The 25,667-nt window shown below is 36.0% G+C and overlaps 1 protein-coding gene across 1 annotated transcript; it reads left to right on the top strand.

The window, feature by feature from the left end:
* Positions 1-25,198, top strand: LOC136840688 (GRIP and coiled-coil domain-containing protein 1-like). The gene is given in 15 exon segments (XM_067107410.1): positions 1-158; positions 4,572-4,677; positions 6,833-7,005; positions 10,162-10,329; positions 12,126-12,271; positions 13,372-13,415; positions 13,418-13,530; positions 13,700-13,813; positions 14,355-14,519; positions 15,717-15,885; positions 17,590-17,695; positions 18,746-18,881; positions 19,750-19,944; positions 21,094-21,329; positions 24,154-25,198. Coding segments are annotated over 14 exon segments (2,073 nt in total). The 5' UTR covers positions 1-158; positions 4,572-4,598; the 3' UTR covers positions 24,383-25,198.
* The last annotated feature ends 469 nt before the right edge of the window (positions 25,199-25,667 follow it).

The raw sequence follows: 25,667 nt of genomic DNA, 5'->3' as shown, positions 1-25,667 counted from the left end.
GACAAATAAGACTGAATTGCCAATTGCTTCATTGACAAATCAGCTGTTTTGACACTTGACAGGTGTCTACGACTAGTGCTTTGATAAAGGACCCTCTTTTGGGACATTGATGTTAAAGCTCGATTTTTATTGGGACCTCACTCTCCTCGGCTTCGTTGGTAAGATATAATTTTTTGTGTTAGAACCTAGAACATTTAGGCCTGGGCTAGAAATAGGCCCTAGAACATTTAGGCCTGGGTTAGAAATAGGCCCTAGGACATTTAGGCCTGGGCTAGAAATAGGCCCTAGAACATTTAGGCCTGGGCTAGAAATAGGCCCTAGAACATTTAGGCCTGGGTTAGAAATAGGCCCTAGGACATTTAGGCCTGGGCTGAAATAGGCCCTAGGACATTTAGGCCTGGGCTTGAAGTAGCCCTAGAACATTTAGGCCTGGGCTTGAAGTAGGCCCTAGAACATTTAGGCCTGGGCTGGAAATAGGCCCTAGAACATTTAGGCCTGGGCTGAAATAGGCCCTAGAACATTTAGGCCTGGGCTAGAAATAGGCCCTAGAACATTTAGGCCTGGGTTAGAAATAGGCCCTAGGACATTTAGGCCTGGGCTAGAAATAGGCCCTAGAACATTTAGGCCTGGGTTAGAAATAGGCCCTAGGACATTTAGGCCTGGGCTAGAAATAGGCCCTAGAACATTTAGGCCTGGGCTAGAAATAGGCCCTAGAACATTTAGGCCTGGGTTAGAAATAGGCCCTAGGACATTTAGGCCTGGGCTAGAAATAGGCCCTAGGACATTTAGGCCTGGGCTTGAAGTAGGCCCTAGAACATTTAGGCCTGGGCTTGAAGTAGGCCCTAGAACATTTAGGCCTGGGCTGGAAATAGGCCCTAGAACATTTAGGCCTGGGCTAGAAATAGGCCCTAGAACATTTAGGCCTGGGCTAGAAATAGGCCATAGAACATTTAGGCTTGGGCTAGAAATAGGCCTGAGAACATTTAGGCTTGGGCTAGAAATAGGCCCTAGAACATTTAGGCCTGGGCTAGAAATAGGCCCTAGAACATTTAGGCTTGGGCTAGAAATAGGCCCTAGAACATTTAGGCCTGGGCTAGAAATAGGCCCTAGAACATTTAGGCCTGGGCTGTAAATAGGCCCTAGAACATTTAGGCCTGGGCTAGAAATAGGCCCTAGAACATTTAGGCTTGGGCTAGAAATAGCCCCTAGAACATTAGACTTGGGCTAGAAATAGGCCTGAGAACATTTAGGCTTGGGCTAGAAATAGGCCCTAGAACATTTAGGCCTGGGCTAGAAATAGGCCCTAGAACATTTAGGCCTGGGCTGTAAATAGGCCCTAGAACATTTAGGCCTGGGCTAGAAAAAGGCCCTAGAACATTTAGGCCTGGGCTAGAAATAGGCCCTAGAACATTTAGGCCTGGGCTAGAAATAGACCTTAGAACATTTAGGCCTGGGCTAGAAATAGACTGTAGAACATTTAGGCCTGGGCTAGAAATAGGCCCTAGAACATTTAGGCCTGGGCTGGAAACAGGCCCTATTTAGTCCTGGGCTGGAAATAGGCCCTAGAACATTTAGGCCTGGGCCAGAAATAGGCCTTAGAACATTTAGGCCTGGGCTAGAAATAGACCCTAGAACATTTAGGCATGGGCTAGAAATGGGCCCTAGAACATTTAGTCCTGGGCTAGAAATAGGCCCTAGAACATTTAGTCCTGGGCTAGAAATATGCCCAGGCTAGGGCTGTGGTAGTAGGTTAGGGCTATTCTTATAATATTAAAACTACAGAACAACTCCGTATGAACTGTTACCTTGGAAATTGATTTTTCCTATAAATTTAGTGTTGCTGATGAAGGAGGTGGTGTTGTAATTGTGGTTAATTACTATTAACCTCATATCTACCCAACATAGTTGGGGACCCTTTGGGAACGTGGGGTTTTGGAAACTTTGGGAGAAAGACAGACCGCCATGTTGTTGTTACAGAATGGTTGTTTTTCCACTTGATTTCATTTTCCCCCAACCAAAATCACTGTTTTCCTACTGTGGTCTCAGCTGATATTGTGAGACAAGCATTTCTGATGGAAATGAATAGCATGTACATCAGAATCCATTAAAAAAATTATATTTTCTGACATGTTTTGAGCAAATTAGTACTTTGCTCAAAACATGTCAGAAATACTCTACACAGTAAAAAATAGGAAAATGGTATTTTCAAGTTCAAAATTCAATAGTGGTTTAAATGAAAATACCATTTCTTAATTGATTCAGATGAATATGCTATTCATTTCCATCAGAAATGCTTGTCTGACCATATTTGCAGAGACCACAGTAGGAAAACAGTGATTTTGGTTGGGGAAAAATGAAAACAAGTAAAAAACAACCATATGCAGTGACATAACCTTCATAACCTAACCTAGGATGCTGGGTCCTACCTGACGCAGAAGTGACCCCCCCCCCTCCTGACCAGGCCTGAAAGGTATGTTCCCTCACTGGGGTTCTTCATCACTGGTATACATTACAAAATTTTTGTTGTGCCAGTTTTAGAATTCACAGTGATTTTGAAAGATATTAAAAAGATCTTGGCAACAAATACATCATTTCTACCCTCATACACAAATACATGATGTTTGAATGACCATGTCATGAAATTGAAAAAACCTGGAAACATGATGATGACAGCATTGTGCTTTTGTACCAGTTAATGTTTATGTGGTAGATTATAAAAGTTTATTGTAAAGCACATCATTAAATTTGCAGGGATGTCACATTTTACACCCAGTGAATACAAATGAGAAGAGTAATAACAGAAAAGGATAATTTTAAAAGTGAAACTTCCATATCTTGTTTTTTATTCAGTTCCAAAGGTTTGTTTAGATAAGAAAAATGTATGAAAACTGATGAAAAAATTGATTGAACTGTGTTTGGTATTTTTTTTTTTATAATGTCAACAGGTTGTTTTTACAACAGTGAAACAGTTCAGTGAGTATTTCAGTCAACGACATTTTTTCTTCTATACCAACATCAAAATCTCTGCAAATTATTAATAACAGTTAAAATGAAGGTCGATTGAAATATCCTTGCTTCATGTTTGCATGGTCCCGTGGGTCTATAGTCAGGCCATGTCTATTCACTGAATTCCTTGTGCTAAGGATGATTGTAGTGCTCTTGCAGCTTCAGAGAACCACTTGAGATCAGTACCATATTCTCACATATGTATGACTGGCAGATCATATTCATCTTGCATTTAGGGCAATTGCATAAGGTCAGCGAGATGTTTATTAAAAACTCAGTGTGCTTGGCGTTTGTTTACTATAACACTCAGTTTTTGTATGACAGTGAAACAATTTGATGAGTGTTAAGATTAATTTAAGACATATTTCTTCTTTGCTAAGATCCATCTACACAGGAGGCCATTGAAGTATCTATGCTTCATGTTTTCATGGTTCAGTGGGTCATTAATGGATTCACTTAAAGTTTTTTACACCCAAGAGGATATTTGGATTCTTGATCTTGGAGATAATGACACAATAAACTATGACATATTCATTTTGTTTTTAGAGCAATTACATAAGGTCCTGATGTCTAATCCAGATGTGATGCCTTCCTCCAGTTGCTCATATTTCATTAAGGCTATTTCGTAAATGGATTAAGCCTTACAACAACAAACGCTCACTATTTCTCTTGAGGACATAAAGGTACTGGATCTCCCTGAGGTAAGAGTAGGTGAATGATTATTTAGCACTTTCCAGTTTTTTTGGATACTGATAATTCCAGAATTATTAATCATTGAGCTGGCTAATACACATACGATAACCCAGGGCCCTGGCCCCTGTGCTGTGCTGCCACGTTGCCCAGTGGTATGAAAGGCATTTCCTTATTTGCACCAGCTGAAGAGGACAACTGCATACTACATCATCACCTAGCTGCTGCTTACCGTGCCTGCTGCTCTGAGGAAGGGACATAATAAGCTGCTTAGACTCTTAGCCATTTTGCAGGGGAGGAGGAGGAGGCTCAGCTCACGATCAGGGTATGGGGAAGGGCTGGGCCTTCCGTAACACCTATGATGTGAGCATAAATGCCCCTGAAGGCTGGGCTGCAGTTCCCTTTGAAGACCAGAGGGCCTTGAAAGAGACTGCATAGCAGCTTAGTATACAGACTGCGATTGTCAGAACATTTATTTCCCACAGTTGCCGCAGTGATGAGTCAGTTTTTGTGACAGTAATGTACTCTGTGGAGTTTCAAGTTATGGATGCGTAGACATACTGTACATATAGGTAATTCAAGTAATTTCAGAGTACATGTATTGAACTATGTGAATCCAAGGCATCCATATTCGTTGCTCAACAGTGGCCTCCTTAGAATCATATACCAGCGGATACAAAGAGCTTACTGTATTCAGGTTTGTGTTAAAATTTTTGAAAGGCTTGTAGACCTAGTTATTTTTTAATTTAGGGACCTTGATTTCAAGTAATAAGCTTACATTCCATTATTTCGGGCAACAGTTTGCTACTCTATAATGTCAGATGTGTATTGATTAACCATATGAATATTTACTCTGTTTATTTTTTTATTTCTAGGAGTATGAGGATATGGTAACCTGAATCATGACTAGTAAACGGGAGTTGCTTTCAACTATAGAACATCAGAAAGAACAAATCTTGAAGTATGAAAGCAAATTAAAAGGTAAAGTAGCATATTGATTAATATTTGCAGATTACTAAAAACCAATTAATAGATCCCTTTGATTCAGTTTGCATTAGCTGTATGTCATTTTGATGCACAGCTTCTGAAATTAGGACCTCATTGAATACTATGTGCTTTTCTTTTGTTTTTTCCTAGACTGTTTAAAGGAAAACGTGTGACTTGGTTATTACAGGTATGAGAAACTGAAGAAAGTTATGATGAACGAACTGATAATTAAAAGAACTGTTGCAAGGTAAAGCATTAAGGAGAAGAAGGAAAAGCTTAAAAGTTGTGACAGTTAACTTCACCAAAGTCTTCCACTGCTGAGTTCTTTATTTCAGTATTTTATCCTAAACAAAGAGGGACTTCATGCCTTGTTAAGAGAGGATTTTAAAACAAGGCAGGTAAGTTTATTGCCAACTCAACTAGGCCCTCTATCACTAAACTCTGCCAAGTCACAGGAGAATTTTCTGTCTGGTGTCACCAAAGACAGATTGCTGATAGCAGAGTCACTGTTCAGAGAGTAACACACTTCTGGGTTTAGCCTATATGGGAATACACCGAAGTTGTCCATGTTGGGAACTGCAGCTCTATATAAATTGGTCATTTATATAAAGCATAAAGAGCAAAGGACCAAGCACCAATTCCAAGGCATACCAATTGAAATGTGACTTTGCAGTGAGATGATGTCCTCTTGATGTCAACTCCTCTTTTTTTTTTTTTTTTTTTTTATTGAACCAGAGTTCTGTGTAACCTCCTGCTTCATCTATGAAACCTAGACTCCTAACCTTTGTTATTACTGTAATCTTTTATGTAGTACCATGTTAAATGCCTTCTGGAAATAGAGATAAAGTACTGTACTGTATATCAATTGCTGTACTTTTGTCATGCATACCAAATGTATAAGCATGATCTTCCATTACAAAATTGATGCTTGCTATCTAGAATTAGATTATTTGATTCTAAATGTCTCATTATGTCATCTGGTATGGTAGATTCAAGTATCTTCCAAGGAACCAAGGTCAAAGAATGCCATATTTGGGCTGATAACTCAGTTTCAGATCAAAGCTACACTCTTACTAATGTTAGGATTCTCAAGGTCAAGATTGTCTTGCACACGCTCATTTTAAAATTAATTTATGTGTTACTCCATTAGTTAATGCTAGTGGTTGGTGTTGGTCAAGTTTGGCTGTGCTTCATTTAAGGGGTACTATTCTATATTTTGGGTACATTCACAGTAGGGCTAGTAGTAGTTGTAGGCAAGTGATAAGCTATGTCACTTATGACCCATCTTATTCCCCCTCTCTGAGTCATCATTAGTATTTGACACTAGCCACAAACAGTGAGAAAACCACTGCATTCATGGTTAGCAGCAAATGGAACAACCGCTATATCAAATGCAACTCATAATTTATAACCAATTTAACCAAATGTCTCCCAGGATTTTTGGACCATTCTTATGATGATGTGGCTCTTTTAAGATGACAGATACAAACTTCAGACTTAGAGGACTTTATTGCACTACTAACTTTGCTTCCTGTTTCATTATAAGTAAAAGAAGAGATTTGTCCCATGGTGTGGATAGGTAAGATATTGAAAATAATTTGCTTGTTCCATAAAAACAAACCTTTTATTTTACTAGGATTGCACTTTCTTACCCTATCCAGTTGGCAGGTTCAGAATAATTACTTGCAAGAGGGGAAACCTCTGAGAGAAGAACTCAAGCCTTCTTTTATAGTAGAAGTATAGCACATTACAAATTCCACCTTTCAGATATTAAGTTTAAGTAGTATAAGTGGATCATGTTAACAGAGCAAAAGTTATGTGAAATTTTGTATTTTCATGGGCACAAAATCCTATTTTGAATTGAATTTTTTCCCCAGACATAGTGAGGGCATACAAGGGACTCATAAAAGAAGAAGAATAATTACTTATGAGAGGGGAAACCTATGTATTGGAGAGTAATTACCTGAGAGAAAAACATAACCTTTCTTTTTTTAGTAAAAATGTAGCATAATGCAAATTCTACCTCTCAGACATTGAGTCGTGTAATATAAGTACAGTACTGTAGTTTCTATTTATGGAGCAAAAACTATGTAAAATTTTGTATTTTTACAGGATCAGATTCTATTTTGAATTAAATTTTTCTTTCCAGACGTAGTCAGAGCATACAAAGGACTTTTAAAAGAAAAAGAAGCACTGGAGGCTAGTTTGTCAGCCCTAACCCCTACAGTTTTGCCCGGTGACAGTTCTGATGCTAAAGAAACTGTGGAAGATGGAAATAAGTCTCCAAAGGATGATCCAAATCAAACGAAGAGCGAAAGAAAGGTATGTTGTGGTGGTGATAACCAGCGTTGGCAGTTTGCAGTGCTCTCAGTATATCAGAGTACACTATAATGGTTTGTTAGATAAGGAGAAATCATAATTTTCTAGCCAGTGGAAAAGTTTTCTGGTTCAAACTTTTATAGAAAAAATTACTTAATATGTAGACAAACATCTTTGTAATTGTTTTGAAACTATATGCTGTAAGGTGATATTTGAGATAAGACCAACCTAACTTCTGTGTTGTAATGTGGTAGTACTGCTGATCACATAAATATGTAATTTTTTCTGGATCTCACTTCAGATGTCCTCACAGCAGTATTTTTTTATATGGTAATGTTTTCATCATTAGTTGATGAATATTGAAGCCCTCAAAGATTGACAAGGCTTATTTGCTTGATGAGAGGTTTTTTTTAAGTAGTGTACCTAGAATATCAAGATAGTTTGTCTGTCCCCATTTTTCTGGGAGGTCCTCCTGTTCACAGATGTGCCAGTTGAAGGGTGAGGACCCCACCCTCAAGACCTCCAAATTTCAGGGCTTTTTTCTTATTAGTCAAAAAACATCAGGTCACATTTCTAGAACTGAAGGTATTTTTTCCAGGTCTTCAAGTCTTTATTCCCCATGTGAGAGACAAGATGGTTGGGGCAATAATGTACAACACAATGACAGTAGCCTACTTAAGGAAATAGGGAGGCACAAAATCTGAGATTGTGTCAGTGGGCTGTCACTGTATCTTGAAGTTGGCCAAAAATGGAAATAATCTCAAGGTTTGCTTCAGGAAGATTCAACTCATTCTCACCCCACCACAGCAGGAGGAATTTGGTCCTGGCCTCAGAATGGTCTATGCAAATGAACATCTGTAAGGTTCTTAGTTGTTAGGCACCCTTTTGCTGGATCTTTTTTCAGCTAGCCTCTGCAAGACCCTAAAACATTATTCTGCACTCCCAGACCCAGTATGTACACTTGACAGCGACTGTAGTGGTGCCTTGTTTATTGCAACAATAATGGTTCACCAACCTTTTATTTATACTGACAAACATTTTCATGAGTCTTCCCAGGTGTTAGAAGCTTCTGTGAGCCTTAATTTTGTTTATTTCATAGGAACCTGGATGTTGGGTCTTTCTCTGTTTATATAACTTGAAGAGAAATCTTGATGTTGACTTGGTGCCAAACAGCATTTGTAAGTTATTACCTTAGAGATGTAACTCACAAGTGGTTAGAGTTAGCGTCTTACCCATTAGGGCTGGTAGTAGCAACTGCAGTTGAGGTAAACTCTTCATCTTCATCAACTGTTGCCTACAAGATGTAATAAAACTGAAATGTTGAAGTGGTCATAACCTGATTAAGGATCAGGTTTACCTGCCTTGGCCATTTTAGGTAGTTTCAGTGAGCTTAATTGTGAACATTATCACAGGTCGGTTGAACACATTCTGGTGTTCTGCTCCTAATTTATAAGCAGCCGAAAAAATGTGATCTTCACCTGAAATCTCTCTGAAATGTTAGGTGGAGGAGTTATGCTTGAATCTCTTATGGCCTTTTTAAAAGAAATTTGTCTTTTAACAAGATTTAGACCATTTGTTTTTTAAGTATTTTTCAACTATTTATTGTTTAATTTATTTTTTAAGATACAAGTGAGTTGTAATGATTTGCATAATTTTTAAGCATTATTATGTGCTTATCTGTGTATAGTAACTATAATTATTGTTGTATGTTTATAAAAATGCGTTTATATTTTAATTTTTTCGATAGTGCTGAATGACCTTCTTGGTCCCAGTGCCAGGCCTTTAGGCCCAACTTTCTTACATTTATTCATCTTTGTCACCCCAGTCCTCTCTCATTATACAGTATTATAGCATCCTTGAAGGCACAGACTTCTAGGCTCTTGTGTCAATAAGCCTTACATACCTAATAAGTAGGGCTATAATTTTTCTAGGATTGCCAAATGGCAAAGTAAATTCCTCTTATTTGACTGTGTCATGGTTTCAGTCTTATTAATATGACCCCATGTTTCTGTTGGAGCCATGGTGTGATTGCTTGCCTCAATTATGGGCATTCCAAAAAAGCTGATACTAGTTCCAGTCATCTAAGTCTGGGGTTTTAGCAGCTCAAGCCACCATAGTAGCTGCTGCTTTTGTATGGTTTGTTAAACAAAAGACAGAGGTGTCTGGGATATTTTTGCAGTAAAATTGAGATAAATTTAAAGCAATGGGTTGTATACAAAGAAATCAAATTATTGGATTTTTTTCTGTTGTTCACATAAGGCATGCTACTCTGAAAGTTTTTCTGGTTCATGGTATATCTTGGAAATTCGATAAGCAGCTTTTAAAATTTTGGAGAATAAATATTGGTTGTTTTTGTTGCCTAAAAAGCTATGTTCTTAAGAAATTTTTGGTATAATTACAGAAATGAGCAAGTGTTTTTGTTGTCACATTATCGTTAATGAATAAAAGGAAATACAGTAGATTTGTATTTGTATTTTTATGTAGAACCTTTATTTAAAATGTAAATTTACATGTAAAGAAAGTTTTTACAAAGTCATGGAAAGTTATGCTTTGGAAGATATTTTTTTAAACTTTCAGGATTGTAAACTTTCAGCATTGAGCAATATGATGTTTCATGATTACAACAATTTCATCTTGTAATGAGTTAAATGCTATAATATTGTACTTAAGAATATACACACATCTTGTAATTCATGGCAGGTAAAAATATTCTGTTCATATGTGAAGGTTAGTGAAGATCAGGATAAAGACCAGTAGGAAAGTCAAGAAAATCACAAGAGATGCGTGGTTAAGATCTAGACCCGATGGGATTTCAAGCAGAAAGTTCACAATGCAAAAGAAGAGGGAGAGACCTAATTTCTTTAAATCTTAAATTGGAAGCTCTATGTAAAAATCCTGATGAGGATAAGTTGAATACTTCTTCCATTTTAGATAATTACAGTAGTATATATCATGATATTGTTCAGTTTGTCTTGAATGGTGCTTGTCCTAAATCACTTTTACTTTCAGGTTTTGCTGCACAATGAGGCCATATAGTAAAGATTCTTTAATATGCATAAACTTGTCAGTTCCACAGTTGTTGAATAGAAGATCACTGAAGATGTTTGTTAACATTTACCTGAATGGTGATTATACCCCTGACTCTTGTATGCTTTGCAGGTAGATGATGCAGCAAGCACTTCATCTGAGAGTGACGGGAATAAAGAAGACCTGCAAAAGAAAGTAATAACGTTAACAGCTGCATTAACTACATTGTCATCTGAAAAGAATAGAATCGAAGTATCTTTTCAAAATGACAAAAAGAGACTTCTGGCAGAAAAGGAAAAGGTATGTTGAGCTGTGCTTACGATTAACATGTAACATTTTAAAAATCAACTTTCTTAAATCAACTGTTTCTCAAGTTTTCATCATGGTGTAAGATTTTTGCTGTACTTCATTTTATTACGTTGGTACCTAGAACAACTTTTTAATTAAAAGAAAACAATATTCCCAACTGGGTATCTTGAGTACTTTTGTTCTGTCATGTATCATACTTTAATTTTAAATTGCATCGCTTCGGTAACAGTCAATACCTACTGCACAATCAAGTTGCCCTCAGTGATAATCGTATCATTTATAGAATATCTGGCAGATTATTTGGCTTGGTCATCAGAATTTTAGGGTTATGATTCTTGCCTTAGTAGTAAGTTATTCACCCTGAACAGGGTTGTGATTAGACTGATTAGAGCAGGAAAAACAGGATCTTTGGGAGGTAATGCTGGTCATATGATATGTATGGAACTTTTATGTTGTACAGTGTAATAATTATCTAACTCAAAATTTAACTACTTATTTAAGTAGTAGTGAAATTGATATGTTAGAACTGGTATAGTGCATTCACTTAAGTTGCATATATACATGCATTTCGAAGTTAGCCCTCAATTTATGTTGGTGTTTAGTTCCAAATGGCTTGTAGGTTGAAAGTCACTTATATTCACATGCCTTAAATACAGTGTTTGATGCACTGTACAGGGCTTAGTGCAATCACAATTACTGCTTAGACATTGGCTTTTAACAAATGCAAGTTCATCACTAAAACTTCATTGGATTTCCAGGCTGCCAATTTCGTAAGAAACGCATAAAAGCTTTTCTTCAGTGAGACGCGACATAGTGTCTCCGTGATCTATCCCTGTTTTAAATCTTTTGAGAAAGACCAAAAAGGAAATTGTTTTATGTAGCTTAAGAATACTGCAGCTTCATAAAATGGACAAGATTGATCACAACCTGTAGTTGCTGCCATCAATTTTTCCAGCAAAGTGATTGAAAATCACTGTTTTCTTTTACCATCTTTGAAGGGATATTAGTTATTACAAATAAAAAATATATTTCCTTTTTAATTTCTTGAATTTAGAGTGAGTGAAAGAATTTACTATTCCAACAAGATGAAGTTAATGAAAGAGCCATTAGTATTACCTTCCACGTAGGTATGAATAAAATAAGTTGTGTGTAATAATAGACGCGTGCAAATCTTTGAGTAGATTTTATGTGTCATGTTGTAATTACAGTTCCTTGTAATGGCTATGCTTTCTCCAATTGGCATACATGAACACATGAACACTTGTTTTCAGCTCACCAGAGCCACAAGTGAAACACGTATGGCTCATAATGTAGTCATCAATTGATATGAAACCTGTACCCTTGTATTGTACCTATTCACAGAGTAAAAAAAGTTTTATGAAACAAGTAAATTTTTTTTTATGTTGCTCTTTGCATTGCTTGAAGAAAGCTTTTCAAATTCTGTAGAACAAAATAAAAGACAGTTTTCATATTTCTTACGGAGTACTTTTCAGGCATTCCAAAAGAACAAAAAATAGAATACGAGTTTCATAGGCAAGAAACTTAATTTACTTATGTGCAGGTGCAAGAGGGCAGAGTACTGATTCCAAATTACAGGTGACTACAATATGAGCCACATACTCTTCATTTATGGCTTTGGTGAGCTTGAAATAGTATGTCAATTGGAGAGGAGTTTGAGCTTTCAAAAGAGCTCATGATGACACACAACACTGAAAAAATTTTCAATTTATTAGTGTTCCTTACTGATACATCAGAAGTATTTCATGGCTTAAGTAAATATGTTTCAGTTGGAGAAAGGTCTGCAAGATGCTGTCAGTGCTAAAAGAGAAAGTGAGGCATCTTCTGAAGAAAAGTTGCAGGACTTGAAGAGTCGCCTCATTATAGCTCAACATGAACGAGATCAGGATAGTCTAACAACAGCAGTGATGCTACGGTATGTATTATTTTACTGTACAGGTACTGTACTGATTTTCATTTTTAGTATTGTGCATTGTTTGACATTATTCAAGCTGGCTGATATATCCATAGAATAAGTTTAGGCTCTGTTTTACTTATGCCTGAAGGAGTGTAACGATTGAGCACAGAATTCGAACATATGTGAGAATTTATTATTCTTCAAAAAAATGTTTAAACATTTATATAGAACATGCCTAGGAGTCCATTAACTTGCAAAGCTAAGTCCTGCAAAGAGTACCCTCATGTTCTCATGTTAGAAAAGAAAAGAGCAGAGACAATAGCAAGGCATTAAAGAATGAAGATAGATAAACATATAACCAAAAGTTCAAGGGAGTAGTTATTCATAATTTTCCATGTACGAGGTTCAGTATTGTGATGATTCATCTATGTAACTTTCATTGAGGCCATGAGGAGCATACTCTTTGTTCAATGATTTATTCATTGTCTTCCAGCATGTAGCAATTTGAATGAGTACAGCATCTAAAACTAAAAACTAAAGAAAACTATAAAGTGCAAAGGTCAGTTATTTTCAGTGTAAAATAAAATGCCATTTAGTATTTATTATGAGAGAGTTGTTTTAAAAATGTAAGAAGAATGGGAAAAGCTGTATACTTTATAGCGTATACAGTATGCACCTGTAAAAGATTATGATGGAATTATTAGAGAACCAATATAGAGGGCATTAGGTTTTTATTTATTTATAAATGATTTGTTTAACCAGACCTCTGAACTCTCTTAGGGCGTTATGTTTGATATATAAGATATGTAGGTGGAAGAGTCACCGGTTTAAGTAAGGTTGGGTCTTAGACAAATGAGTCTTTATCTTCATGGATGGAATGATGCATGAAGTCAAAAAAAAAACAGACTTATTGTACTGTACTGTGGTTGTAAATGTGTAGGATGAGAAAATAGCTCGTTAATGGTGCGTGGAATGGTTGATGTTTGCAGGTGACATGGTACTGATTCAAGATACTGGAGAGAAACTGCATTGTCTAATGATGTCAGTGCTGTATTCAGTGAGCTGATATGAAGGTAGTATGACTTATCATTTTAGTTACTTTTCTTGACTTTTTTTAGTGAGCTGGAGAGTAAACTCGCACTGGAGCGCAGTGAGCGTGAAAAATTGAAACTGCTTTAGAAGAAGCACGGCAGAATTTGCAGCAGCCAACAGTACCCCATCGAGCCCCTGAACATTATGAGAAAAAAATTACGGACCTTCAAAATGAGTTGGAACAGGTTAGATTCATAAAAAGAAATTTTGAGGTATGTTTACTCAAGTTAGTTAAGTAGTGGAGTTTATTCTTTTTTTGTATCACTGATATTATTTTTAAAACATCCTTTTCGTGTGTAATATAATTTATATATAAATATTACATGTTTAATTCATTAAAGATATATTTTGTAGGTTAGATCACGTCTGAAAAAAGCTGAGCAGCAGTCTGAAGAACCTCCATTATTACGTAAAATCCAGGGACAGATGGAGGACATGCAGATGCAGCACAGAGAGGCAATTCAGCAGGTATGTTGTGAATAGAATTTTTAATTTCACTTCTACAGCTGTCCCAGACTGAGTTTATCTGTGGGTTATGACTGCCTGCACAAACAGTAAGAAAAAGTTATCAGGAATTGTAATTAAATCAGTTATACAAATGTAACACTGTATACTATATTGGAATTAAGAGGTAAAATTAAATTCAAGTAGGCAGTCCCTGGTTATCGGTTTTCTGAAATAACCAGGTAACTGAAAATCGGCGATTTCGGCATTTTTCGGCGATTTTCGAGTTATCGGCACCAAAAGCGCCGATTTTCAGTTATCGGCAAACTGTATTGGCGCCAAAACCCATTATCAGCGTATAAAATCGGGGATTTTCGGTGCCGAAAATTGATTTTCGTCGCTAGACAAGCCCCATAAAACCGAATCGCTGTTAACAGGCCCGCCGTTAACCGAGCCCGAACCGGGACTGCCTGTAACTATATTTATTGGTTGAGTTACCATGTTCCAAACTGTTTAAGATTAGTATATTTTTTGTAAGATTTACGTGTAGACGATCTATGTGCAGGAGCGAATTCGAGCTGCAGCAGTGGAAGAAACTGCAAGAGACTTAGCTCAGTGCCACGAAGAGCGAGTGGCATCTTTAGAAGCTCGCCTTGCTGATTTGTCACTTACGGTTGCATCTTATGACCGAACCCGGCAAGATGATCTTCAAGCTATACAGAAATTAAAGGTAAATAATCTGTATACTGTAGCTGTAGCCCCAATTTCAACATTACATAGTCACCCTGAGAATGGTTGTTTTAATACTGTAATGATAGGCCTTCCAAATATCAAATTCTTCAAGAAACTTGTACTATAGATCATAATTGACTGCCAGATTGTCAGTCAGGGTATTTTATGTAGGAACCTGCTGAAAGACCTCACAGAAAATGAGGCTCTTTGCGTTAGGCGCAGGTCATTCCTAGGCACTGCTGAAGTTAGCCATCATTGGTTAGCTAAAGTGTAATGTATATCTCTTTGTTTTGTCTATGTTAATTTTGTCTCATTCTGTGTTGGTTAGCTACAGTGTGATGTATATCTCTGTTTTGTCTACATCAATTTTGTCTTCCCATATATTTAATAAACACTGTTTATTTTTGTAGTCCCATCCATGTTTTTATTATACATCTCTTTTAACTTTGTCCTCTTGAATATGTCCTTAGCTGACTGAGATTAAGCCAGCCTTATACAAGCACTGGCCAGTGCCCAGACATAGACCTTAAATAAGATGCAGGAATTAATGTAACAGTAGGCCTGGTGTAGAGCTCTTTACTTAGCCCTACCAAGACTGGTGTCTGGAAAAGTAATGTGGGCATAGGTAACATATGGAAACTCGGCTCTAACTTTTATCTTAAGTGAGAATATTAAATTGCTACTTGGTCTAAGCTATTTGTGATTTTTACAGATGAATAGTTCCTGCTTATTTTTGATGTGATACATTGTGAGTCGTGTAAATACGTCTATATGGTTGTACTTTTATGAACAGATATGAAGCACTTTAAGGCTTAGTCAATATTTTATTGTATACAAATAATATTTGTTCATTGGGTTAACTGCCACTTAACCCTATAGGTAAATGATGCATTTCACAGATATGTAAGATTATTTATGATTTCCCCATGCCTTCACTTACACACATACACACCAGTACACTCAGTTGACCACCTAGTTAACCGATTAATTATAAGTCTATAATTCAGCGACATTACCATCCAGTATTTATAAAGGCACACAGAAAACTACAGCTTGTATGCTGTGGAATTCAAGCTAATTTTGAAGTTGTCATATATTTCTGATGTTACAAAATCTGTACATAGTTAACTGAAAATATGAAAGTTTCTGTAACCATGTACTGTAACAAACACTTATATTTTGATATACTGTACAGGAGAAAGTAGCAGAATTGGCGCAAGAAAACACCGTACTAGTTTCACGTCTTGGACCAGATTCTGATAATAATGATATGGATATAAGTTCACTCTGCCGGCGACTCACCAAGTTAAAAGACCAGTTGATACATGCCAACATTAATGCTCGTCATCCAGTTGACATTGAGAGTATGTATTGTAATCTAATTTAGTTGGATTAGTTTTTATTATATTAAAATAATTTTCATATATATTTAATTATTATTTTCTCAGATATTGAATGTACTGTACTTAAAATTCTGATAAATGTGTGTTGCATAGGTTTGTTCACTAAATCACAACATTATAATAATTTTGTAGTAGCATATGCAGGTAAGTAGAATTTTTATGGATTATTTGATAGTTCTCCTCCATACAAGTGGAGTGTCTGGCATTATTTTAATTAGTTCTCTATTTAATACATTATAGTGCCTGGCATTGGTTTGCTCAGGGATAGTGTAACAGTATTTGGATTAGAATTCTTGAAACATGTAAAGAATGAATTATGACTATATATTTTTATAGAATAATGTTCAGTATAATGGTAAAGTATTATGACTATGTATTTTTGTAAAACGACGTTCTGTAAAATGGTAAATTAAGTGTATACAGTAAGTAGTCGCTGCATAGACTTGTGTTAATGTTACATAGTATGTTTTTATCCTTGGTATGCTAAAGGAACATTATCCCCATGTAAGTTACTAAATTTGCCTTTCTGTTCTTCTTGCCAGTGGTTAAACAAGTCTTTTAAGAATGAAATTGCTTCATACTGATTAAACTACAACCTGACAGTTGGCGATGCCAGGTGACCAACTTGTTTACCTTGTAGCTTATTAAAGAGAAGCCATCTGAAATAATTGCTTATTTGGTCATGGATTTTAACATCTTTTAACATCATTTAGTATAACAAAGTACAGTATATCAGCACAATGTAGTGCAAGCTTTGTTATGTTTAGTTACAGGTTGGTTGTCACTTTTAAGTACTCCTCCAATATCAAAGAATTCTCTCAAAGTTGATCTTGGCCAGAATAGTGCCTTTGATTTGACACAGAATAAAAATGCCTTTGATTTGACACAGTAGTGCCTTTTATTTGACAAAGAATAATGCCTTTGATTTGACATAGAATAGTGCCTTTTATTTGACATAGAATAGTGCCTTTGATTTGACACAGAATAGTGCCTTTGGTTTGACACAGAATAGTACCTTCAGTTTGACACAGAATAGTTCCTTTGATTTGTACATGCTGTTTGCTTTTCATTGGTTTTTTATTTTTGCTCTGTAGATTCTTATGTATACTGCTTTCAAAGTAACATGACATGAAAGACAAACCAAGGAGGTGAGGTATAAATGTAAAGGGAAGGTGTTGCATACGTGTATGATTTTAATGCATCCATCTTCTAAGCTAAGAAAGTCGTTGGTCTGAAGTGTAATATAAGTTTATCAGTTGGAAAGCTGACTTATGCGGGAAATATGGCTAAACAGATTTATTGTATATACGGCACTAAGGAGAGACAAATCAGTTGGCCTCTTCGTCAAAGGAAAGAAGTGTTTGTTTAGAAGGTTCTGCTAATTAATGGCATTGGAGATAACATAACTGTGAGCTAATTAGATTTAATTATTTTTATTTTTTCTTAAACCAAATTATCATTTCTGTTAATATGCTGCTTATTGACAGAAGGTCTATTATAAATGTCCATTACTTGAGAAGTTTTGTTAGAGCAGGAATTTAAGAATTTTTTATGATAAAATGGAATATTTTATACTTGATTTTGTTCAACAGTGCAGTACTGAAATTTTACTTTTGAAAAGTGCATTACCTCGTTTTTTTTACTTAAAATAGTGCTTGTTTGCAGGTATTCTGTATGGAGGAGAAAATCTTCATATTCGATGTCAACAGGAGTATGATCAACTTAAAGAGGAATTTGAAAGATACAAGATTGTCTCAAGACAGCAGTCTGTGTATGTACTTAAAATGTATAAAGCTTTATTGTTATTCCTCCTAGGTTATTGTTGCTACATTTTTTTTAAGAACATTTTCTTGCATTTCTGTAGAGAGCCTGTGTCACTACTTTAAGGATTATGGTCACTGCCTATTTATATTGGTGTTTGTGTATGTTCATTTATTTTTTCTTTATATCTTAGTTTCTTCTCTTTTTTTTCTTCTATATTTCACATGTAGACTTTATATTCTTTGCAAGCTTAAACTTTTAGACTTCCTAAATGAATGTTTGGACATTTTAAACAATATTATAATTATAAAAATAGCTTGATATCATTGCAAGCTTTTAGGTACTATAACTGGATCTCATTGCTGCCATGCAGTTAGTTGGATCTGTTAGGATCTGCATGCTGTAGTTGGATTAATTACTTTTAATGGTCGAGCCAACATTATGTGCAAATATTCTGCCATATTTACTTGTAAGGTTGCTTCTGTCAAGTGATTACAAGTAAATAGTGTCACTGTCCGGTCTGTAAATGTATATAGAGGCAGTCCCCGGTCTACGACGGGGGTTCTGTTTTTCCGCCGCGTCGTAAACCGAAAATCGTCGTAAACAGAAAAATCGTCAAAAATCCTAAGAAAACCGTACTTTTAATGCTTTGGGTGTATTGAAAACAATGTAAACTGCATTTTTATTGAGTTTTTCATCAAAAAAACTCCAAATTTTGATTATTCTACCGTTTTGGAGCCATATTTCTTCCGTCGGATCGAATCAGAACATGCTCCGAAACCAGAAATAATTTCTGATGAATATATTTGAAAAGCGTCGAACAAAGTTGTACACCCGTCGTAAACCGGGGACTGCCAGTAGATTATATAAGATGTTCAGGAAATAAAAGCATTAATATTTAGATGTAATGGAATGAACATTTTCTTCTGTTTTACTGGACTTAGAAGTTGTATTACTGTACTCATAAGGGTTGTTTGTTGACAAAATTTCCGTGATAGTTTGAAAATGAAAAATGTTCCCTAACTTTCAAGATTGTAGATTGTTTCTTGTTTCTGTGTAGGAACACTGGGGAAACGTCATGCAAAGGAGATTGTTCAAAACAATTAGAAGATTTACGTCAAAAAATAAGGAGCCTTACTTCAGCTGCTCAACTCGCTGCAGAATCTCATTCACTGCAAGTAACATCTTTACATCAGGTAAGTACAGGAATTTTCTTGATTGAAGACTGATTCTTTATGTTACAACAACCCCATTTCACATCTTCCTACAAGTATGCCATCTCACAGTTGCACCCTTTGTTTTTGCATCCGAAAAGTTTTCCCATAATTCGGTTTTTAATTTACTGATCTCTGTTTGAGATGCATTTCCTTTTACAGCATCTTTTTATCTGTATTTTCCTTTTTTACTTTCTCCATTAATTTTACAACTTCTGCCATTTTTTCCTGACCATTTTGTCAGCCCAGTAATGGTCTGTCTTGCCTCCATTTCGCCAGAGTTTTATTTCTCCTTATCATTGATTCTTCAAGTTCTTTCTCATGTATACTTCACCATCTGTACATGACTTATATTCATGTTTCTTCACAGCAAATACATACTGAAATTCTCATTGAGGTTATTTTGCACTCGCCATTTAATTAAAGCTATTATCCTGTGTAGCTCTGTGGGTGTGAATACTTAAATTCATTAAAGGAAAAAGGTGGACTACCCACTGAGTTTTCATATTTTCTGATTTGATAACACTGGTAATCAGTATTTTATTTAGACTTGTCTCTTGTAAATAATAACTCTTCTTTAAAGAATGTCAGGTTTGTTGTGAATGATTTAATGTTGATAGTCTTACGAATGCAATGAAAGACTAGTACTGTACTATCATCAGTTGTTGTTATTTTTAAAAAGTGGTTTAACCAGACTACTAACTCATCCAAAAATAAGTGAATGATGATTGTGATTTTGACATACTGTGTCATGATATTTGGTATAGGCACATAGTAATAACTGGTTGCCATACTTGTAAATACAGTAGCTTAGTTTTCATTTTATTTGTTATCAATTTTCCTCCAACAGGAATTGTCTTCCCTAAGGGGTGCACATGACAATCAGGTGCGACGAATGGAAAATGAACATCGAGCTACAGTTGCAGCAATGGAACAGCAACTTTCAGTGCAGCAACAGCGATCATTAAGTACACTGAGTGAGCGGGATGGTGAAATTCAGCGTCTCACTGAAAAACTGCATCAGTTGAGTCAAACACCCTCTCAGGTAATTTTTGTACTGTATATTCTCCCCTTATCTGTAAGAGTTTCTATTTTTTATTTATAGATTTCTTTTTGGCAGGATATACTCTTTCAAATGAATACTTATTCTTTGGAGGCGTGAATTTCAAGTCAGTAGCCCTTGTAGACTTGTTCCATATGACTAGAGGTTTAATCATCTGAATAATAATAACAATAGTAATAATCATATATCATTTGAATGATGCCCAGTAATAATTTTTTTCCTTTTCTGGTATCTGTGAGTATCTGTTAGAATAGGTGAGTAAGAGAGAATATAAGAAGTGTACACCACAGTATTTGAAAGGATGTGCAGAGCTGAGAATTCATTCTCTTCAGGGCAGAACAGTTTGACTCTAGCAAGAGAGGTAGTTTAATCAGTTTTAAACCATTAAGCACATGAAAGTACAGTACTTGAATGTGTATTATATGTCTGGAGCATTTCCATATTGGAAGGAGTGAGCTTCCTGGGACAGGAAAGAATGGTCACAGTTAGAGAACCAGTCTCTGTGCTTTGCAATTGTAGATGAATACATATGCTGTTGTAAATAGGATATGAGAAGGCTTTTGCCATCTGTAAAGCCCCTTCCACATTAGGGGCAAGTGCATGGCGGGCAGACACTGTTACCAATTTTGGGTGGAAGGTGATCACAAGTGTAGATGACGTTATAGATGAGGAAACCTACCTGTCCCTACTGCCTGCCATGGACTGTTTGATATGGCAACACTGTTTAAAAGTGAGAGAATTACTGGCAAATCCGAGTGCCTGTTGTATCTTTCCCCGTCGTGTGGAAGGGGTTTTAGTTGTCCAGAAAGGGCATTTACTCTCAACATCAGAATGATTTATGATATGGAGGAAAGAAGTAAAGATGCATTTTTTTGTGAAGGTATACAGATGCTAGAAGCTGTAGGTAACTGCAGTCCTTGCTTTTTATCAGGACATGAGGGCATTGTGACTTGTGAGCAGCCAGCCTGTCAAATAGGTGGATGGGATCTTGTAGTTTTTCCCCGGGATTGGAAAAGAATAATCATAGTTCTTTTTTAAGTTTATTTTTTATCAGAAAGTTAAATTTTCTTCTGCCAGTTAATTAATATATTACAGGTGAAATTTCCATAATCATGTTATTTTTCTTCACAGAATGGATTAGGCAGTTACGAGGCAGCTGCTGCTCTATTAACGCAAGTAAGTGGTGGCAGTGAGGGACCACTTTTACACCACTTGGAGGAATTAGCAAGGAAAGATCAAGAGATATCTCAGCTGAGAAGAGAGAAGAAACATGTTGAGACAACTATGAGAGAAGTACAAATGGCAGCTCTTGTCAGACAGCAGGCACAGCAAGATACCATTGAGGTTTTAGAAGAGGAAGTTGAAAGGTGAGATATTTATATACACAATTTTATATACGTACTGTGGTTTGAAAAGAGTTGTTTGATGATTCTTTGATTTTTGTATGTAATTTATCACTGATTAGTGTTCAAGTCAGAGTTGAATTATTTATTTTTTTACCTTTTCTGTAGCTAATGTTTAGAGAAATTTTTTTCATTAAAAAATAGTTTTGTATAGCCTTATGCTTTAGTTTGTAGTGAGGCAGTATATGTGTAGATATAAAAAAATTGAAAGGGATCCCAGTAGCTTAGGAAAGTAAAGATTTCCCCATGAGTGTAAGAACCCCCTCAAACCTATCATTTACCATACTGAGCATAAAAGGTTCAGTCTCAAAAGGGACAGGTTTTTGCATCTACTGTTCTGGGCAAATGTCTTTTCTTTTTTTCACTGTAGAACTGTTTAAATTCAGATATTGCATATCAGATGCATAGTCTGATAAAACCTGATTTAGTTGCAAAGCTTCAAAAGGAAGCTCAAAGGGATATTGTGAAATAGCAGCAAACAGAGGTAAGGTTCCCTTCATGAGGATAAATGTGTAATGGTGTCTTCTCTATCAAAGGAAATAGTATGTCAATTCCAAACCACTGGAACCACTGTTGTTTAATCTTTGAGAATTGAAGCATCTGGGGACAATTGTAGCTGCAATTTGGGGTCAATACAATTGATTGGTTTGCCATGGAAAATTACTGGAAAGTAACAAGGTATTAAACAAGATAAAGAATTAGGAGACAAAGAAACCTTTGAGACAATTAAATGTGTATACTAACCTGGGCAAGTTATGGATAAGTTAATTGAGATAATTTTGATGCGTATTATCTGAATTACACTGCACTAATTTTGATAGTTTATTGAGGGTACTGTCAGTGCATCACACAATGTGTTGAAACACAAAAAAACAGACATTAAGGCAATCAACGTACTGCAGTAAAAAAAAAGAGCTTGTCTGGCTGCTGTCAAGACCAAACGATTGGACATGAATATAATCACAATGTATACTTATTCACTCCCATATGGGGATAGTACCATTTCTCTCTCTCTCTCTCTCTCTCTCAGAACGTTGCAAATCTAATTAAAAACTCAATCATCCCTGTAGGCATTATTAAAGGTTCTTGCAGCGTCCCTTCAGCCCCTAGCTGAAACCTCTTTCATTCCTTGCACTGTACCTCCGTTCATATTCTCTATCTTCGATCTGGCTTTCCATATTCTCCTGACAGTTGTTTCATAGTGCAACTCATAGGTTTTCCTCCTGTTCCGCCTTTAAAACCTTTTTAGTCCCAGTGCTTTTCCTCTGACTTAAATTATATGTTCCATTCTACTTATTCACTCCCTGATTCACAATGTAATTGCTCAGAATTCACATGAAGATTCACTATGAATTCATTCATCCAAAGTTGATAGGCTCATTCTCCAAATGGTACTGAGAGATCAGGTTACAGCAGGACAGGTGTCCTCAATCTGATCAATGGTTGGTGACGATGCCACATTCCTGGTCTCACAAGAGAAACCTGCTTGTAAGTTCTGCAAACAATGAAAACAATTCAGTATATGTACCTCTTAGCAGGAAAAGATAGTGGTAGTTTGTGAACTGTGCTGTCAAGGAGATTATAGAGAATTTTTTACCACAAATTTACTTTTAAATAATTATGCTTATGGAGCAAATAATGATGCTTAGGTGAACAGTTTTATACCAAATGATCATAGATGCAGTTTCAGCCATATATGGTCCCTGATGTAGAGTGCAAAATTTATTGCCATATCTTTTTCTGGCTTTTACCAAATATCCTTGATGTGACAGCTGTGGGAGCATAGTGGTGTAGGAGCTTGGTGTCAAAGGCACACATTTGGACTTGAAAGTGTTATGCCACTATACTGTATGTCCTTATATGTCCTCCTTCTGGCAACAGACAGAAAAACAGACAGAAAATGTAAATTTTGCATATTTTTGGTCTCATATCACAGAGCCATTCTTGAAATATTTTTACATACTTTTACCACATAGGTTGCTCTGATTCCTCATACTTCAGTTCTTGTTCCATTGCCACCAAGACATATTGGCTGGTGTGTCAGCATTCAGCTGTATTTTTAGTTTTTATTATTGTATTGCAGTATTATAAGCATACAGTATAATATATATTGTAGTTGTTTGTCTGTATTATACTGTATTTAGTATTCAGCATTATTTATGTGTACTGTAGAGTGATTGATGTGTTATTATGAATTTGTAAGATGTTGCTCAAGGGGTACTTGTGTTTGGTTGATCAAGTACTTTGGTATTTGTTCTCTTGGCCTAAAGTGTTTTTGTGGAAAGGCAGAAACCACAGTGCTGGAGGCAAGTCCTTAGTTTTGAGGAAGTGTAGTTTTTGCTAATTCTTGCTAGTATGGATACCATTCCTGATACTATAATGAAGTTTCCCAGTACAGATTTACCTTATCATAATTTTTTACCCCTTATGTTTGTAGTACAGTACGTACACACTTTAAACTGTACTTGTGTTGATTTTATTTTTTTTACTGAGTACATAACCTGTCTTTTACAATACTGTACTGTTACACAAAGTACACTGTGTAATATATGTTCCACTAGATTACATTTACCAATGTTGATGCAGAATGTTTACTATCCATCAGTGTACTATTGTATTCTCACTAATACCTGTACAGTATAGGAAAACTTTGCAAAATGTAGTGAAAACATCACATTAATTAGGGTAATATTCAATTTCAGACTCAGGCTTGGTTTAATTTGTACTGTAACCCTTTTTCTGTTGTTCTGTTAGTTTGTGAAGTAGTGTTTGCAATCCTCTTTTTCAGGTACCGAAGGAATGTTTCCAGAGAAGGTGAAAACTTGGAGTATCTCAAGAACGTAGTTCTCCAGTACATGACCAGCTCTGATGCAGATTCAAGACAACTGATGTTAAATGCCATCGCTGCTGTCCTCAAATTCACTGCTAAGGAAACGGAAAGTGTCAAGAAATATAATGCTCTCTGGTGGTGGCAGCCAGCGCCAAAGAGTAATTTAGGTGCAAAATCATTACGGTAATATGTTGTGCCTTGGGGAGTGATATGGTTTTGCACTTCCATGATACTGGTTATATGCTTTAAAAATTTTTGTAGGTTCTGAGGAAAGTCTGTGCTCTCATTGTATTCCACATTCCAATTTTAAACACCGAAGAGTAAGGTTCTTAAGTTACTGTGAATATTAGTAGTTAAAATATGTATTTGAGTGGTATTGCATTGTGGGTTAGTAGATTGTCTTCCTTTATTCAAATTTGTCATTTGTTCCTGATTGCTATTCATATGATGCAAATAGTGTATGTGGAAAGTGAGACATTTGAATGTGACAAACATTCAACCGTCTCGGCCTCAGTTTCACTGTGCCAAGTGGAGTGCCTTGTAGATCATGTTTGCATCATCTGTGTCTGTTCTTGAAACAATCATATAAATTTGATTTCCCAGTAGTTCTTTTATGAAGGTATGCATGATTTAGATTTTGTATTTTTTATCCAGTAGTTTCTTTACAAAGACAGGCATAAATTAGAGTTGTTTATTTTTTAGCACTGTAGGTCATTTTTGGAAATGTGCATGATTTAGAGGTTGTGTTGATGTTTAATTTTACCGATATTTCTCTTCTTTATTTTCATGAATTTTAACATGTTTTTAATTTCTTGGTGAACAAGCACATTCTTTAAACTTGCAATAATAAATTGATTCAGTGACAAATTTTAGATATGTATTAAACTTTCACTTTGATAATTGAATACAATCTTAATTTTGCTGGATTGGAATGACTGAGATCAGCTAAAGTCAGGTGCTTTCTGTTATGTATCTTTTCTTTAATATATCTTGAGATTTTTAACGTGAATTTCTTTGACTACTTTCTTTAAATCTTCAGCTGAAAAACCCTTATGGACAGATCAACAAACTATAAACCCAGAAGAGCCCCAAAGGGAAATTAGAGAGAAAATTAAACAAAGAAAAAAATAAGGTCTAGCTTTATTGCTGATAAGTCAGGAAGGCCATCTGACTGGTTTCATGTGAAGTCTTAACTCACTGCAGCAAGACTTTTTCACTGATGTTGTTATCACGGAAGGCATAAGTACAGGCAGTCCCCGGTTTACGACGGGTCCGGCTTACAACGTTCCGAGGTTACGACGCTTTTCAGATATATTCATTAGAAATTATTTCCCGGTTTACGACGCATGTTCCAGGGTTACGACGTGTCGTACACCAATCTGACGGAAGCAATAAGGCTCCAAAACGGCAGAATAATCAAAATTTGGAGTTTTTTTATGAAAATCTCAGTAAAAATGCAGTTTACATCATTT

Source organism: Macrobrachium rosenbergii, chromosome 8 (genome assembly GCF_040412425.1).
Source record: "Macrobrachium rosenbergii isolate ZJJX-2024 chromosome 8, ASM4041242v1, whole genome shotgun sequence".
Taxonomy (NCBI): Eukaryota; Metazoa; Arthropoda; class Malacostraca; order Decapoda; family Palaemonidae; genus Macrobrachium; species Macrobrachium rosenbergii.
Note: the sequence above shows the minus strand (reverse complement) of the source record. Positions and strands in the feature narration are given on the sequence as shown.